We start from the raw sequence: 19,433 nt of genomic DNA on the forward strand, positions 1-19,433 counted from the left end.
TCAAGCCCCGCAGTGGGCTCTGTGACAACAGTAAGGAGTCTGCTTGGGATTCTCTCTCCCCATCCCCCAACCCCCTGCCTCAAAATAAATAAACTTAAAAAAATAAATAAAAAGACTAACCCCACACCTAAACATATCCCAAAGAAACTACAAAGCATGAAGACAAAGAGAATATTAAAAGGAACCAGTGGAAAAAAAAAAAAAGAAACAACAACTAAGCTGACAGATGACTTCTCAACAGCAACAATGGAAGCCAGAGTCAGTGGAATACTTTAAAAGACCTGGGAAATTCCTTCATATATAAAGCAAAATTAAACCTATCCTCTGAACTATGTATACAGTAATAATGAGCACTTATAATACCCAGACAGTGGTCTCTAAACACCACTGTCCACTAAACTGAAAGACTAAGGAGAAATTGGGAAGTATCACCATAGAGGGAGATTTGACATCTCTCAATAATTAACTGAATAATCAGGAAAAAAAAATCAGTAAGAAACACAGAGAATTTGAACACTACAATTAACAACAATGTATGTGTTGGGGCATCTGGATGGCTCAGGCTATTGAGCATCCAACTCCTGATTTCAGCTCAGGTCATGATCCCAGGGTCATGGGATCGAGCCCTGTGACAGGCTCCTTGCTGAGCGTGGAACCTGTTTAAGATTCTCTCTCTCTCCCTCTGCCCCTCTCCCCAGCTCATGCTCACTCGTTCTCCTTCTGTCTAAAATAAAGAAAGAAAATTAAAAACAAAACAAAAAAAACAATGTATGTGTGCATTAGTGCACATGTGGGCACATGTATATGCATTCGTTTCAGGCTGAAGTAACAAAACTATGCAAGTATGGCAGTGCAAAATACAGCGTTGCTTCAAGGGAGAGAACAGAGTGTGTAGCAGATGATACTATTAAAAATACAAATTAGAGCAGTATTGTAAAACATACTAAATGTAGACGTAGGGATCATGCAATAATTAAATGCTGAGGTAATAAGGAACCTACAATGGTTAAGAGAAGTGGAAAACATGAAGGTGGGAAATATAAACTACAGGTGGAAAGATAAATTGTAAAATGATGAAAACAGTATATACAGCATAATTCCTCTCTATTTTTAAAAAGTGTATACATGTGTGTATGAATGGGTTTATAAAATAAAGTTTGGAATGATACCCACGCAACTCCAGGGGTGACATCTGCAGGTGTGTTGGCTAGAGGGGAAAGTAGTGTTTTCATTTAATCATGTTTTATTTTTTGACCTTTTTTCTTTTATAGTACACTTAATAATGCTTTTATAATATAAAACGCATGTAAAATAAAAAATTAAAAAGAAAAAAGACACAATATAATGTTCTAGGGAAGAACCTAGAGTTTAACCCCACTAGTTTCTCCTAGCTGTAATTAGCATTTCAAATGGGTACCAACGAGCCAGCTATTCTAGTTCCGTTACCTGACACTTGTCAGGACACTGTACCAGTAATGAGAAACTCCAAAAAAGGTAACTTTGGGGAAAAAAATTTCTTAATACTCTTCAAAACTGAACAGTATGCTAAAATCATCATCTGTGGCAATTTTACCTTTAATATTCTTTTTAATTACAAAAGCTAACACAGGGATGGATGCCTGGGTGGCTCAGTTGGTTAAGCTTTCGACTTCACCTGAAGTCATCATCTCATGGTCTGTGAGTTCAACCTCGCATCAGGCTTTCTGCTGTCAGCACAGAGCCCACTTTGGCCTCTGTCCCCCTCTCTCTCTGCCTCTCCCCGGCTCATGCACTCTCTCAAAAATAAATATTAAAAAAAAAAAAAGTTAACACGTGTTAAAATTTATCCAACACAAAGATTATAAGAAAAAGCAATTTCATGCCCATACCCATCTAAATTAATTTCCTTAGGGGAACCAGTGTTAATTTAATGTATATACTGACATCATCTTTGCCATTCATATACAGATCTTATTTTTTGTGTTTTCATAAAAAAAGAATTACATACACATTACTTTCTATCTGGCTACTTATTCATCAGGATCATTTTTAGATGTATTTACCTAATGCTACAAAAACAGATTTTTGGTTATCTAACATGAAATAGTTTTAATTGGAGTTTTTAAAGTTATTTTGTTTGAAAACAGAAGATATAAAATTCAATCTAGAACAGCTGGGCTAACAAAAATGACAAATAGGACATGATAACAACCTGGTTACTAAAGGATAAGGATTTTTTTGTCCTTATTTGTTTACATGCTTATTTATTATTTTTTCAATACACTTTCTAAGCTACAAATTATCAAGTTTGTTTAAATTATGATCAGTAGTTAAACAAAAATAAACCTAAGTAACCTAAGACACTACACACTCACACAGGCCATGCCAAATTGGTTCCCCTAAGAAATCCCCAGGAAGCTACAAGGGGTGTCTCACCAATTCCACAGAGAGCTGAGTCAGATTCTGAAATACTGCCTCAAATAGTACTCACACAAATTAGATAAAGTGACCTATGAAGTCATTGTAACCATCCCCATTTCAGGAAATCTTGGCCCCAAAGAAATAATAACCAGTCTCTTGCCCAGGCCAACTTTTACTATATACAGGATGGACCTTCTACTCAATCCCAAGAAGAGTATCTCATCAAAGGTTTTAATGTATACAGAAAATGTAGTAAAATTCAATTTTCCAAAAATGTAATAAGTTACTCTTACCCATCATCTTTTTCCCTAGCTAAAAAAAAAAAAAAAAAAACTCGTTTTCCTCACTGCAGCACCATCATTCAGATAGTTATACCTAATCTATATTAAAGGAATTACAATATATAAAAAAGACCTATGTCGAGATCTTTTAAATACTATTATCATTACCTACTCTCATGCCTATCTACCACAATATGTGATGTTTAAATATACACCGTGTGTCTTACTTTGTTTTTAAGAACAGACATGTTCATTCAAAGGCAATGGAGAAAATACATTCATATTAAAAGCATCCCATCTTCTTCAAAAGTCTCTACAGTTGCAACAAACCATTTTTCTGTCTTCCTTTCCTTTCCTTTCTTTCATGGGGCGCTGGGGGGGGTGGGGGGGGAGGTGGGGGTGGAGGTCTTACACACTGCCATGACCGCTTCACTGCTCTAACACAATTCGAAAAAATGAAAACAATGGCAGGCATACATTTTCATTTAAATGACAAAGCTGAGGTAATTATTTTTTTTCTTAAAATTTACTACTGTCAATATGGACTCAAAACTTACTTCCAATTCTTTAATTTTTTCTTCTGCTATTTTCTGTTTCTCTAACAGTTGATTGTGAATTACCTCCTTGGACTGAAGAATAAACCTACGAAACAAAAAAGTTGACAATTAAGCCACATGACCACTATAATCAAAATCAACAGCTACATACCACAAATATTAAACAAAGAAACTGAAAAGGATGATCTCCTAATTCAAGGACCAATAAAATACACTGCTATAGGGGCGCCTGGGTGGCGCAGTCGGTTAAGCGTCCGACTTCAGCCAGGTCACGATCTCGCGGCCCGTGAGTTCGAGCCCTGCGTCGGGCTCTGGGCTGATGGCTCAGAGCCTGGAGCCTGCTTCCGATTCTGTGTCTCCCTCTCTCTCTGCCCCTCCCCCGTTCATGCTCTGTCTCTCTCTGTCCCAAATAAATAAATATTGAAAAAAAAAAAATTAAAAAAAAAAAAAATACACTGCTATGTTCATGTGACATACTTGGGAAACCACCACAGGTTTAAGCCTTCTTGGCTGAGAAAGACTAAAGTTTAAAAGAAAATTCTGCTTTCTTGTCTAAGAAGGGAATCAGGCTTTAAGCAAGATTCATAAACAAATTTAAAAAATTAAAAGGGATAAAAATCTATCGCAGGCTAAGAGAAAAGTTAAATAATAAAAATCCCCCATAATTTTATTTTTTCAATTGTCTGTATCCACTTTTCTCTAGATATTTAGTATTTGTATATTGGAGCTCCCCTTCCAATCTTTTTTAACTTTTTTGTAACAGCAGTAACTCATGACCTTTTAAAGTCACAATCAAGTACTGTGTTAGGATCAATGCATTAGTGTTTATATGAGTTCCTCAAACAAAAAGCACTGTATAAAGCCTAGTATCTTTTATTATTATTTCCAGAGTGTATAATACCTCTGAAAACAGCTCAAAAGGCACAAGTGGAAAATTTCAACTTTTTCCATTTTACAATCAAGCACATTATTTATAACTAATGAGAATGGAAATATGGGGAAGCTTTAAAAATTAGCATTGAATCTGTTTTGTACACTTATGTTCATAATTCTTGCTGTAGGGAAAGGAAGAATAAACTATTTTGTAGACTCAAAAAAGTGAAATGAATTATTTCCTTTCAACTCAAACCAAGGGCCCAACTAGGCTGCAACAGATTTCAATGAAAGATCACATTTAATAAGCAGATGGTTTCTTCTCTTTGCATGAAACTTAGAGTTTAACAACAAAGAACATCATTTCTTTTTGTTGTTTTTATTAAAGTATAATTGACAAGCAATATTCTATTAATCTCATGTGTACAACACAGTGATTCAATATTTGCATATACTACAAACTGATTACCACAATAAATCTAGTTACCTCTCATTGTATTCCCCATGCTATACATTATACAACCAAGACTTAGTTATTTTATATTTGTACCTCTCAATTCCCTATATTTGTACCTATATTTTATATTTGTACCTCTCAATCCCCTTCACCAATTTTGTCCCCCCAGGCAGTTTCTACACTCCCCCCCCCCCCCCCCCCCAGATTCTCTGCATCTATGAGTCTGGGTTTTGTTTCTTTGTTCTGTTTTTCAGACTCCACTCATAGTGAAATTATTTGGTATTTGTCCTTCTCTATCTGACTTATTTCACTTAGCATAATACCCTCTAGGTGCACCCATGTTGTCATAAATGCCAATATTTCATTCATTTCATTGGCTGAGTACTATTCTAGTGTGTGTGTGTGTGTGTGTGTGTGTGTGTGTGTGTGTGTATGTGTGTGTGTGTTTTAATATGTCTGTTGGCCATCTGGATGTCTTCTTTGGAAAAATGTCTATTCAGGTGCTCTGCCCATTTTTTAAGTGGATTGTTTGGTTTTTTTGTTGTTGTTATTGAGTTAACAGAAGTTCTTTATATATTTTGGATATAAACCCCTTATCAAACAGATGATTTGCAAATTTCTCCTCCCATTCAGTAAATTACTTTTTCATTATGTTGGATTCCTTTGTTGTACAGAACCTTTTTAGTTTAATGTAACCCCAACCATTTATTTTTGCTTTTATTACACCTGCCTTTGGAGTTCGACACTGCTCCCGCACACCCTGCCCCCCGCCCCCACAAAAATCACGAAGACGATACTAGGTGCTTACTATGTTTTCTTCTAGGAGTTTTATTGGTTTCAAGTCTTACAATGAAGTTTTTAACCCATTGTAAGTTAATTTTTGTATATGATGTGCGATCACAGCTCAGTTTTCCCAATACCATTTATTGAAAATGACCCTCCTTTCCGTAATGTATATTCTTCCCTCCTTCACCACAAATTAATTGACCATATATGCATGAGTTTACTTCTGGGTTCTCTACCCTGTTTCACTGATCTGTACATCTGCTTTTAACAAAGAGACAACATATCAAGGCAGCAATATGCAGTTTTCTCTACCAACCTCAAAAAACAACAAAAAACAACAAAACCACCACTGTGTCCAGGGTAGGTTTTTACCAAGACAATCTATTATTATAAATATAAAACAAGTAAAAACAGACCAAAAATGGCAACTCCAGCTTTGTCCTCCAGCGTTTTTTCCACACCCGGGGAAAAACTGCTTCCCTCCACCTCTTCTTTATGAGTGAATACATCTTGGCATATATAACACAATCTGGTAAATTTCTCTTTCATTCCACTAATAATTAACCTTGTTAATGTCCTGATGTGGACAGTCCAGATAATTTAACTGATTATCCTGGTCTTTAGTAACTTAATCCTTTATAAAAATCTTACTCATATAATCACTGCAAAGAGAGCCCACTTCTACGTAAAACAAAGATTACTATATAATCCTTTGTGTCCAAAATATTACTATTAGTCCAAAAGACAGGTGTGCTGTTTCTGATGAGACTATGATTTATAGACTATTTCTTCTCAGTACTAATTATTTAGTACAGTATTTGAAGAGCAAAGTGTTTTACAACTGTATTAGCTCTCGGTGACACCATGTAAAAAGTATTATAAATCTAGGCCCAAAAGTCACAAAATTATGTCATTTCATGCACAATTTTACTAAAAAGCCTTTTACCATGAAAATGATTTTCAGAATAAAATATACATTTTTAAATAGCACTGATTGCTGTCCAGTGAGTGGTATCCTCAAATAATAGGTCATCAGACATTACCTTTATTAGTGTCTGGGAAATTTTCAAAGCTAAGATTAGAGATCAAGTCACTACTTATGTGGCCTTTAAAAATAAAGTATCTGAACAGATACTAAATCCCTTGAGCAGAAAATAAAGTTACTAGAAAGCGAGAACACATCAACAAAAACATGTTTTTCCATGGCCACACACCGCTTAGGTAGCTATAATGGACTGTGCCAACTTCAAAGACCAGAAAGATGTCACAGAAGCTGGCCAATTTACTATTAAGCCTAAGGACATCTCAGCCATGAAAGTTCTAAACGAGGAGTATTGAGTAAACTCAAATGTATTACCTCAATGAGTAGTTACATTGTAAAATTAAAACAAACAAAAACTTAAGGAAAACTTGGTTGAGTCCTTGATTTTTAAAAAATACCAAAAATGGTATTAAAATTAAAAATGGTATTTAAATACCATGTATTTAAAAAATACATGGAGCGTGTGGGTGGCTCAGCCAATTGAACATCCAACTGTTGATAACAGATTAGGTCATCAGCCCAGGGCCATGGGATTGAGCCCCAGCCCCACCATCGGGCTCCACAGTGAGTGTGGAGCTTGCTTGAGATTCTCTTTCTCTCTTTCTCTCTCTCTCTCTCTCTTGCCCCCTTCTGCCCCTCTCCCTGACTCACTCTAAAAATTTTTTTAATTATTAAAATATAGAAAAAAATTAGGGGCGCCTGGGTGGCTCAGTCAGTTAAGTGTCTGTCTCCTGATTTCAGCTCAGGTCATAACCTCACGATGTGAGAGAGCTCAAGCCCTGTTGTCAGGCCCCGTGCTAACAGTACAGAGCCTGCTGGGGATTCTCTGCCTCTTCTCTCTCTCTGCCACATCCCTGCTTGTGCTCTTTCTCTCTCTCAAAATAAATAAACTTAAAAAAAATAAAAAATAAAACATTAAAAATAATTAGTAAAAAGTAAAAATTTTAAAAAACCAAACATAAATCCAATGAAGCCTGGAAAGAACCCCAAGAAACATTTGCATTTCTGGAAAAACTCTCTAGAAAACACGTTATCTGTTGTTAAAAGGCACTGAATTATCAGATGCTATTTTGAAAACAGAACATATAATAATGTAATTATGAGTCACACATCAAAAATAAATATTAGGCACATAGTTTCTCAGAGTAGAGAATTTCACAGAGATCCTGCCTGATAGTTTATGGAAAGCCAAATGGTAGATAAAGGATTCTGCAGTTCAGAATGTGCCACAAAGGAAAAATAAACTATGAAGAGGCAAATTATTTTTATATGACAAATGTCATGCAAAGAATGTACTTACAATATTCAGGATTATATATTTTAATTTTTTTATGTTTATTTATTTTTGAGAGAGAGAGACAGAGACAGAGCGCTAGTGGGGGAGGGGCAGAGAGAGAGGGAGACACAGAATCCTAAGCAGGCTCCAGGCTCTGAGCTGTCAACACAGAGCCTGACATGGGGCTCGAACTCATGAACTGTAAGATCACGACCTGAACCAAAGTTGGACACTCAACCGACTGAGCCACTCTGGAACCCCTAGGGATTATATATTCTAAAGTAGAGTCATTGCTTTGTAAAAGGCCTCTACATGAGAAATCAGTGCTATGTAGGCCTGCACTGTCAACTTTCAAGGACAAGTAGCCTGGTTCATTTCCTCATTTATAATTATACTAACTGAAGTACATAATTTTAATGATGGCTTAGTAGATTTGTTTTCTGAGAAACATCAGAGGTTATGTTCTGAACTGTCCTGCAGGTTGGTACAAGACTTCCATTTTCTTATGACTCAGAATGAACCAAAAGTGTTGTTTACCTGCCCAAAATAAAATCCAAGATGAGTGGCAACGTTATCTTTTGGGTATACTTGCAAAGTATGCTCACCTGGACTCACTATTGAGAAACAAAAATATGCTCCTGATAATGTATCATGTTCGGGTGGGAAATTCTTAGAGGACATCTGAAAACACGTTCTAATGGCATTTAGGGCATTCACAAATTAAGTGGCACAGGAAAGGCTGAATGAGCCTATCTTGCTTGTTTCCTTCCACTGGTGATGAAAACTACTACCATGTGCACACAAAGATCTATGCGCAAACAAATTTTTACTTCATAAGTTTTAGAAAGCAAGCAAGGACGAACCTAAATCAGTAAAGAAGCAATTTTAAAATCATGGGACATCCATATTGTATAATACTGAGCAAGTAGAGACTTTTGTTACTTGGCACAATGCAGAACAGATACCCAGAACATTCTTCCTGATTAAAAACAAAGCAAAAAATTTTCTAAAATTTTGCTGAGTCAACACACATAAAACATTCCAGAGGCCCAAAATAAAGTGAAATCAAGAACTGTGAAAGTTATGCAAGTAGTAAATTTGTTTTCAACGTGAGAGTTTCTGCTGAATCCCAAAGACCTTAAGGATTCATACTGGCAAAGAAATAGATAAAACCTAGAAACCAGGGACACCTGGGTGGCTCACCTGGTTAAGCATCTGACTCTTCCTTTCAGCTCAGTTCATGATCTCATGGTTCCTGACATGGGAGCCCCTCATTGAGCTCTGCACTGAAGGCATGGAGCCTGCTTGGAATTCTCTCACCCTCCCTCTCTGCTCCTTCCTTGATTGTGCTCGTGCTCTATTTCTCAAAATAAAAAAACTTAAAACAAAACTGAGCCAACCTGGCTCAGTCGGTTAAGCATCTGACTTTGGCTCAGGTCATGATCTCATGGGTGAGTTCGAGCCCCACATCAGGCACGATGCTGACAGTTCTGAGCCTGGAGCCTGCTTCAGATTCTGTGCCTCCCTTTCTCTCTGTGCCTCCCAGCTTGCACTCCGCCTCTGCCTCTCTCTCTCTCTCTCTCTCCCCCAAAAATAAACGTTTAACAAAAAAAAAAAAAAAACCCAAAAACAAAAAACTAGAAACCATCCAAAATGAGGATACTTTTAGGAGAATCCTCAGTTAGAGTCAGGTCCCTAAAGATTTCCACCTTCAGTCTAAGAGTGAAGAAGAAACTTGCCTCTCAGTAGCGTAAAATAGAAGAAACTAGTCTGTCTATAACATAGTAGTAAATAAAGTGAATAAATAAAATGAAGACATAAAATGTCCCCTAAGCATGTATAACCACAGGAAGGGCAGTGGAGAGATGGGCAAAATAGGTGAAGAGTAGTGGGATGTACAGGCTTCCAGTTATGGAATGAGTAAGTCACAAGGATAAAAGGTACAGCATAGGGAATATAGTCAATGGTACTGTAATGGTATTGTATGGTGACAGACAGTAGCTATACTTGCCATGAGCATAGCAGAACATACAGAGTTGTCAAATGACTTTGTTGTACACCTGAAACTAACATTTTTTCTTTTTGTTTTGTTTTTTCAGTTTGAGAGAGAGAAAGAGAAAGCACAACACAAGCTGGGGAAAGGAGGAGAGGGAGAGGGAGAGGGAGACAGAGAGACAGAAAGAGAATCGCAAGCAGGCTCCAGGCTCAGTGCAGAGCCTAACATGCAACTCGATCCCACGACCCTGAGATCATGACTCTAGCTGAAATCAAAAGTCAGACACTTGGGGCACCTGGATGGCTCAGTCAATTAAGAGTCCAACTTAAACTCAGGTCATGATCTCATAGTTCGTATGTTCAAGCTCTGCACTGGGACCCTATGCTGCCAGCTTAGAGCCTGGAGCCTGCTTCAGATTCTTTGTCTCCCTCTCTCTCTGCCCCTCCCTTGCTCTTGCTTTTTTTCTCTCTCTCTTAAAAATAAATAAACATTAAAAAAAATAGGGGTGCCTGGTGGCTTAGTCGGTTAATCATCCGACTTCAGCTCAGGTCATGATCTCAGGATCCACAGGTTCAATCCCTGCATCGGGCTCTGTGCTGGCAGCTCAGAGCCTGGAACCTACTTCAGATTCTGTGTCTCCCTCTATCTCTGCTCCTGCTCTCTCAAAAATAAATAAACATGAAAAAAAAAAAAAAAAGTCAGACACTCAACCAAATGAGCCACCCAGGCTCACTGGGTTAAGTATCATGACCCAACTATGCAATCACAAAGAAATCCACCTTAAATAAAAAGACATATATAGCTTAAAAGAAAAGGCATGATCATACCCACTAAGATGTAAATAATGAAAAAGACAGATAACAGCAAATGTTGGAGAGGATATGGAGAAACTGGAACCCTCATACATTGATGGTGGTAAGTACAATGGTGTAGCTGCTGTGGAAAACATTCTGACTGTTCTTCAAAAGGTTAAACATAGAGTCATATGTGACCCAGCAATTCTACTCCTAGGGATATAGCCAAGAGAAATGAACACACGCACGTATGTAAATGTTCAAAGCAGATTATTCATGATAGTCAAAACTGGAAACAATTCAAATATCCATCAAATGATGAATGGATAAATACAATATGGTATATTCATACAACAGAATATTACTCAGCAACAAAAAGGAATAATGTACTTATACAAGGCTTCACCTGGGATTAACCTTTAAAATATAATGCTGACAAGGTAAACATAATCTCTATTACTGTATGATTCCATTTACATGAAATGTGAACAGGCAGATCCATAAAGACACAAGAGTGCTTACGACCGCAGGAAGAGAGGAATATGGGATAACTGCTAATGGAGTTAGGGATTCTTTTCATAGTGAAAGAGATGTTCTGGAATTAGTGTAAGTGACTACACAATTTCACGAATATTCTAAAAACCAATGATTTGTGCGCTTTAAAATGTTTTAAAAAGTCAATTTTATGTTATGTGAATTTTATCTTTAACAAAATAGCAAAAAGACTTAGACACTTCATACAGAAGAGGTAAAGATGGCACCTAATAATATCAGGAGTTAGTAAAGAAATGCAAATTACACCCACAAGGAGAGGCTGTTGGAATGCCTAGGATTAACAACAACAAAAAAGACAATACCAAGCATTAATGAAGATGGAAAGCAACTGGAACTCTAATATATAGATGGTTGGCAAAATAGTACAGCCGCTTTGGAAAAGAGCTGGGCAATTTCCTACAAACTTAAGCAATTGCTCACTATTCAACCCAGCAATCCCATTCCTAAGTTTATAAGCAAGAGAAATAAAAATATATGTCTATGCAAAAAACACACACAAATATTCATGATTATTATATTCATAACTGCCAAAAACCAGAAACAACTCAATGTCCATCAACCAGTGAATAGACACAATGTGGTGCCGCTATACAAGGAAATACTATTCAGCAATAAAAAGGAACAAACAAGTGATATACCTAACATCATCAAGAAATCTCAAAAGTTACGCCTAGTCAAAGAAGGACACAAATGGTTATATACAGTATGCTTCCATCTAGGTATCATTCTAAAAGAGAAAATAAGAGGGAAACACAAATCAACGGTCACCAGGTAGTAAGGGTAAAGAGAGAAGAATGAATAAGGAATGTTTTAAGGAGATGTAAATATTTCATCACTAGGCTGTGATGTTAATTACACAATCACATACGTTTGTCAAAACGTATAGAACTGTGTGACTAAAAAGGGTAAATTTTAAGGCTGCCTGGGTGACTCAGTTGGTTAAGTGTCCAACTTCAGCATAGGTCATGATCTCACGGTTCATGAGTTGGAGCCTGTGAGTTTGAGCCCAATATCGGGCTCAATGCTAACAGCTCAGAACCTGGAGCCTGGAGCCTGCCTCAGATTCTTGGTCTCCCTCTCTCTCTGCCCCTCCCACTCTCTCACTCTGTCTCTCAAAAATAAATATTAAAAAGAATTCTTTTTTTAAAAAAAGGGTAAATTTTATTCTATGTAAACTATAGTACAAAAATGAAAAATGAGGAAATGACTTTATTTCCAACAAAATGAAAATAATACATTAATGCTAAAATGACATTAATGTAATATTTAAGAGTTCTAGGGGCATCTGGGTGGCTCAGTCGATTAAGCGTCCTGCTTAGGCTCAGGTCATGATCTCACAGTTTATGAGTTGGAGCCCTGCATCAGGCTCTGTGCTAACAGCTCAGAGCCTGGAGACTGCTTTGGATTCTAGGTCTCCCTCTCTCTCTCTGTCCCTCCCCTGCTCATGCTCTCTCTCCTCTCTCAAAAATAAACAAACTTTAAATAGACTCTCAAAGTGACTAAGGAAAGAACATCCATTTTTTTTAATTATGAAATAAAATCAGGAAGATGCATAATCAAGAATAACTGATAACAAAAAGAACCAAATTCTGGAAAATAAAAGTAACAAAAATAATTACAACTACAATAATTAGTTAAGAGATACATGAGATAAAAAGATGTAAAATGTTTCCATATGATTTTACTCATACCTGTAATTTAAGAAACAAATGAGCAAAGGAAAAAAGAGAGAAAGACTCCTAACTACAGAGAACTTATGGTTACCAGAAGGGAGGGGGTGGGAGGATGGGTCAAACAGGTGACGAAGATTAAGGGCTGCACTTGTCATGATCAGCACTAGGTGACATATGGAATTGTTGAGTCACCATGTTGTACACCTGAAGCTCAGATAACACTGTATGTTAACTACACTGGAATTATAAATTAAAAATAAACAAAAATTAAAACATTACTATAAAATATTTTAAAAAGGTGTAAAATGTGCAGTCAAAAACATAAAACATGGTGGGGGAGGAGTAATAATTTTGAGCTCTACAACGGGGTCAAACTTAAGTTATTATTAACTTAAAATAGATTGTTTCAGGTATGTCATCGTATGTAAGCCACATAGTAACCACAGAGCAAAAATCTATAGTAAATATACAAAAATAAAGAGAAAGGAATATAAGCATACCACTAAAAAAAAATCAGACCACAAAGGAAAAGAGCAAGAGAAGAAGCAAGGAACAGAAAACCATAGGGGCACCTGGGTGGCTCACTGGGTTAAGCATCCGACTTTGGCTCAGGTCATGATCTCATGGTTTGTGAATTTGAGCCCTGCATTGGGCTCCCTGCAGTCAACATGGAGTCCACTTTGGAGCCTCTGTCCCCTTCTTTCTCCACCCCCCACCAAAAATAAACATTAAAAAAAAAAAAAAGAAAACCATGAAAACAAATGGCAATAAGCACGCATCAATAAATGATAACAAACTAAATTCTCAAGTCAAAAGACATAGAGTAAACAAATAAAAAACACATATGACCCAGCTCTGTACTGCCTACAAGATACTCCCTCTAGAGGCCTCTAGGTGGCTCACGGTTGAGCACCCAACTCAATTTTGGCTCAGGTCATGATCCCAGGGTCGTGGGATCAAGTCCTTCATCAGGCTCTGCACTGAACATGGAGTCTGCTTAAGATTTCTCTCCCTGTGTCCTTCTCCCCTGCTCATGTGCGCACACTCTCTAAAATAGAATAGAATAGAATAGAATAGAATAGAATAGAACAAAATAAAATAAAATTAAATTAAATTAAATTAAAAAAATAAAATAAAATAAAATAAAAATAAAACAATTAAAAAAAACACACAAGATACTCCCTCTAAATGTAAAGACATATGCCAACTTAAAATGAAAGGACACAGAAAGATATTCCCAGGCAAATGGAAACCACAAGAAAGCTGGAGCATTTATACTTACATCAGACAAAATAGACTTACAATAAAAACTGTAACAACAAACCAAAGAGGGCACTACACACTGATAGGGATCAATCCAGTAAGACAATACAACATTTGCAAACTTTTTTTGCACCAATCATAAGAGCACCTAAATATAAAGCAAACGTTATCAAATCTAAAGGGAGAAATAGACAGCAATACAATAATGGCAGGGCACTTTAATGCCCCCACTTAAATCAATGGATAGATTATTCAGACAGAAAATCACTAAGGAAACGTCACCCTTAACGACATGTAACACCAAATAGACTTACCACATATTTACAGAACATTCCATCCAAAACCAACAAAATACATTTTTCTCAATTGCATATGGAACATTTTCCAAGTTAGATCATATGCTGGGCTACAATAAGTTTTAATAAATTTGAGAACTGAAATCATATAAGCATCTTTTCACGAAACTAGAAATTACATGAATAAAACCGGGAAACTCACAAATATGTGGAGACTAAACGACATGCCACTAAACAACCAATGCACCAAAGAAATCAAAAGAGAAATCAAAACATACCTTGGCATAAATGAAATTGGAAAAGCAATGTAACAAAATTTACATGATGCAGAAAAAGCAGTTCTAGGACAGAAGTTCACAACAATAAATGTCTATCGCAAGAAACAAGAAAATCTCAAATAAACAACTTAACTTCATACCTCAAGGAACTAGGGGGGGAAGAAAAGACAAAACAAGGCTCAAAGTTAGTAAAATGGAGGCAATAACAAAGATTAGAGCATAAATAAATATAAGTAAAAAGACAATAAAAAAGACTAATGAAATTAAAATCTGGCTCTTTGAAAAGATAAACAAAATAGACAATCTTATAGCTAGACTCACCAAGACAAAAAAGAGACAACTCAACATCAGAAATGAAAGAGATATTATGATTGATACCACAGAAATACAGAAGATCATAAAAGACTGAACAATTGTATAGCAGCAAATTGGACAGCCTAGAGGAAATGGATGAATCCCTAGAAACAAATAAACACGACTGTTTATACAATTGTGAATAAACAGAAAATCTGAATAGATGATGACTAGGAAAGAGAAATCAGAAACCTCCCAACTAGTCAATGGATGGATTCAAAGATGAATTCTACCAAAAATTCAAGGAAGAATTAGTATAAGTCCTTTTCAACCCAACTCTTCCAAAAATAGAAGAGGAGGAAACACTCTCAAGTCCATTTTAGGGGGCCAGCATTACTCTGATACCACAAACAGATAAGGTCATCATGAGAAAAGAAAATTATGGGCTCATATTCCTGATGAACACAGATACAAAAATCTTCACAAAATGTTAACAAACTGATTTCAACATAAATTAAGAGGATCATACGCTGGGGGGACTTCCAGAGAAAATGGCATAGTAGGACTCACCTCATCTCACACATACACCTAGATAACACCAACATCAGTGTAAATAACCCAGAAAACAACTTGAAGTCTGGAGGAACAGACAGCCCCCAACTCAATGTAGAGAAAGGGCCACAATGAAGAGGATAAGAAGGGTGGAAATGCAATTGAGAGCTAAATAGATCCACAGGACTGTCTGGGGAAGGGAGGGACCAGCAGGTGCAGAGAGGAGAGATGATCAGATCCCCAACCCAGGCACCCCAGGCACCCCATGCACCAGGCACCCACATGGGGAAAAAACTAATCCCCATAACACATGGCTTTGAAAACCACAGGGGCCTAACAATTAGTAAGGCTTAACACATGGAATTTTAAAAATCAGAAAGAAGACTCTGTTCTAGGAGAGCAGGGAGGGTGGAGTACCTTTCCTTAAAGAGACAGCACAACAAATAGCCTCACTGATATACAGCACAAAAGCAGAAATTAGAAAATGCCGGGGGCGGGGGGGGGGGGGGGGGGGGGGGGTATAACAGTAAGATTTAATGGTTGATGTCAGAGTGCATACTGGAGAGGTAGGGATCTTTGGGACACTTCTCCAAGAATAAAAGAGCTGCCAGGTGCCATTTCTCTCCCTTGTCCTCCAGCCTAGAAACACCTGCAGAAACCAGCACAGCACCTACACTCCCCATGGTGCTTCCTAACAGCATCCCCCACCACAAGCACTTCTGCAGTTTCTGCCCCCTCCAACCTGGCAGGCCTCACCAACAGTTTTCTCAGGTGACTGCAATGGACCTTTGCAGACCATGCATACACCATGTGCCCTATGCTCCTATTCTGCTGCTGACATGCCCCCTCCAATACACCCTTGTTCAGAACCCATCCAAAGCGGTGCCACAATAGTATGCAAGCAGTCCCAACAGAGACCAGCACCACTCCAAAGTGACTCCTGCCCCAGGGAGAAGGGAAGATAACCCCACACACTACTCCCAACTGCAGACCCAACTGGAGGCAAACTGGGTCCCAGGCAAACTGACTTCAGGCCCAGTCTAGCAACAAAAATTTCTCAGGGGATGACAAAGGGAGAGTACCCTGAGGTTCAGTTCTACTACATCTCTGGCAAACAGCTGGTCTGACTCAACTCAAGCACAAGACAAACCCAGACTGGCCCACTAACAACACAGGGACCAAACCCTGCCCACAACAGGCAAAGAGAGCCATTACGGATGACTGGACTGAAGGCAAACACAGATCAGCCATAAGAGCGGGGCACACACAACACACGTAGCAGACCCTGAAGCACCAAGTCTGTTGAATGGGGAACACTGCACTGGAAGGCACCACAAGACTTAGTCTTCATCAGGCCACTACTTTCAAGACAGGAAAAATAGCTGACTTTCCTAACACAGAAACAGACACAGAGTTAGACAAAATGAGGAGACAGAGTATGTCCCACATTAAATAGGACAAAATCATAGCAAAAGAGCTAAGCGAAATGGAGAAGTAATATGCCTGATAGAGAATTTAAAGTAATGGTCACAAAGATACTTACTAGACTTGAGACAAGACTGGAGGACCTCAGTGAGACCATCAACAAAGAGAAAAAAAAAACAAAAATGAATCAATCAGAAATGAAGAACAATAACTGAAATTAAAAACAGACCAGTGCTCACTTGGGCAGGATATATAGTAAAATTTGAACAATACAAAAAAGATTAGCATGGCGCCTGCACAAGGATGACATGCAAATCTGTGAAGTGTTCCACATTTAAACACACACACACACACACACACACACACACAGAAACACACACACGCACCCCAGGTGGAATAAACAGACCAGGGGAAGCAGAAGGAATCATCAACCTGAAGGACAGAGTAATGGAAAGCAATCAAGTTGAAGAGGATTCAGAACAAATAATTTAAAATGCAATAGACTTGGGGAACTCAGTGACACCATCAAGTGTAGTAACATTCACATTTTAGGGATCCCAGGAGAAGAGAGAGAAAAGGGGGCAGAAAATGTATTTGAAGAAATAATACTTGAAAACTTCCCAAATCTGGGGAAGGAAACAGAAATCCAGATCCAGAAGGCTGACAGCCCCCAACAAAACCAACCCAAGAAGGTCCACAATAAGACACAGAATAATTAAAAAGGCAAAATGTTGTGATAAAGACAAAAATTTAAAGACATTAAGAGGAGTGTCTGGGTGGCTCAGTGTGTTGAGCATCTGACTCTGGCTCAGGTCATGATCTTGCAGTTCATGGGTTCGAGGGCCACAAAGGGCTCTCTGCTGTCAGTGCAGAGCCTACTTCAGACCTTCTGTCCCCCTTTCCCTCTGCCTCTCTCTCTCTCTCTCTGAAAAATAAACACTGGGGCGCCTGGGTGGCTGAGTCGGTTAAGCATCCGACTTTGGCTCAGGTCATGATTTCACAGTTTGTGAGTTCGAGCTCCACATCGGGCTCTGTGCTAATCGCTGGGAGCCTGGAGCTTGCTTCGAATTCTGTATCTCACTCTCTCTGCCCCTCCCCCCCTCAAAAATAAATAAACATAAATAAACAAACATTTAAAAAATTTAAAGGGGCATCTGGGTGGCTCAGTTGGCTAAGCATTTGACTCTTGATTTCAGCTCAGGTCATGATCTCAAGGTTCGTGAGTTTAAGCCCCACAATGGACTTCACAATTATGCAGAGCCTACTTGGACGTTCTCTCTCTTCCTCTAACCCTCTCCTGCTCATGCTCTCTGTCTCAAAATAAATAAACAAGAAAGAAAAGGAAAAAAAAGGAAAGGAAAGGAAAAGGAAAAGGAAAAGGAAAAGGAAAAGGAAAAGGAAAAGGAAATTTCCCAGAATAGGAAATAAAGAGCTTCCCAGACAAACAAAAGCTAAAGGAATTAATCACCACTAAACAAGCCCTACAAGAAATGTTAAATGGAACTTTCAGTGGAAAGACTATAAGTAGAAGAAAAATAGGAAGCACAAAGAAGTAAAACTGGATTTATCTATAAAAATCAGTCAGGTGGGGGCGACCGGGTGGCTCAGTTGATTGAGTGTCCGACTTTGGCTCAGGTCATGATCTCACAGTTCATGAGTTTCAGACCTGCATCGGGCTCGCTGTTGTCAGTGTGGAGCCCACTTTGGATCCTCTGTCCCCTCTCTCTCTGCACGTCCTCTGCTCACTCTCCCTCTCTCTCAAAAATAAATGCACACAAAAAAAGAGTCATGTGATTCACAAAATAAAAGAATGTAAAGTATGACACCATATACCTAAAAAATGGAAAGGAAAGAATGGGTTCAAACTTAAGCAACCATCAACTTAATATACACTGCTACAAGCATAAGATATTATATAGAAACCTAATGGTAACCACAAGTCAAAAATCAGTAGAAGACACACAAAAATAAAGAGAAAGGAATCCAAGTATATCATTAAAGAAAGCCAGCAAACCATGAGAGAAGAGATCAAAGGAAGAAAGGCACAGAGAAGAAATACAAAAACAACCAGTAAGTAACAAAAGAGCAATAAGTACATATCTGTCAATAACTTTGAATTTATATGGACGAAAATACTTCAATCAAAGACACAGGGTGACGGAATGGATAAAAAGGCAAGACCCATCTATATGCTGCCTACAAAAGATTCATTTCAGACCTAAAGACATATGCAGACTGAAGTGAAAAGAAAGCCAGGGTAGCAATATTTACATTGGATAAAATAGATTTTAAAAGACCATAACAAGAGACAAAAAAACACTATATAATCATAAAGGGAACAATCCAACAAGAAGATATCACAATTGTAGATATTTACATACTCTACACAGGAGCACCCAAATACATAAAATAGCTAATAACAAACATAAAGGAAGTAAGCAATACCAATAAAAGTAGGAGACTTTAACACATTCTTTTCAAGTGCACAAGGAACAGTCTCAGGAAAAGATCACTTATTAGGTCACAAAACAAGTTTTAACAAATTCAAAAACACTGAAGTCATACCTTGGAATCTTTCTGATTATAACATTATGAAACTAGAAATCAATCTCAAGAAAAAAATCTGGAAAGAACA

At 37.8% G+C, this 19,433-nt stretch overlaps 1 protein-coding gene and 1 non-coding gene across 2 annotated transcripts in view; one reads left to right on the forward strand and one right to left on the reverse strand.

The window, feature by feature from the left end:
- The window catches only part of PFDN1 (prefoldin subunit 1), a 70,717-nt gene that overhangs the window by 30,156 nt on the left and 21,128 nt on the right, over positions 1-19,433 (reverse strand). Inside the window, exon 3 of the mRNA XM_047851456.1 lies at positions 3,239-3,323. Coding sequence (XP_047707412.1) covers positions 3,239-3,323 — 85 coding nt within the window. The remainder of the gene's footprint in view (positions 1-3,238; positions 3,324-19,433) is intronic.
- LOC125147023 (U6 spliceosomal RNA) lies at positions 17,030-17,136 on the forward strand. The gene has a single exon (XR_007144965.1). It is a non-coding gene; the product is annotated as a U6 spliceosomal RNA (small nuclear RNA).

The sequence above is a fragment of the Prionailurus viverrinus genome, chromosome A1 (assembly GCF_022837055.1).
Source record: "Prionailurus viverrinus isolate Anna chromosome A1, UM_Priviv_1.0, whole genome shotgun sequence".
Taxonomy (NCBI): domain Eukaryota; kingdom Metazoa; phylum Chordata; class Mammalia; order Carnivora; family Felidae; genus Prionailurus; species Prionailurus viverrinus.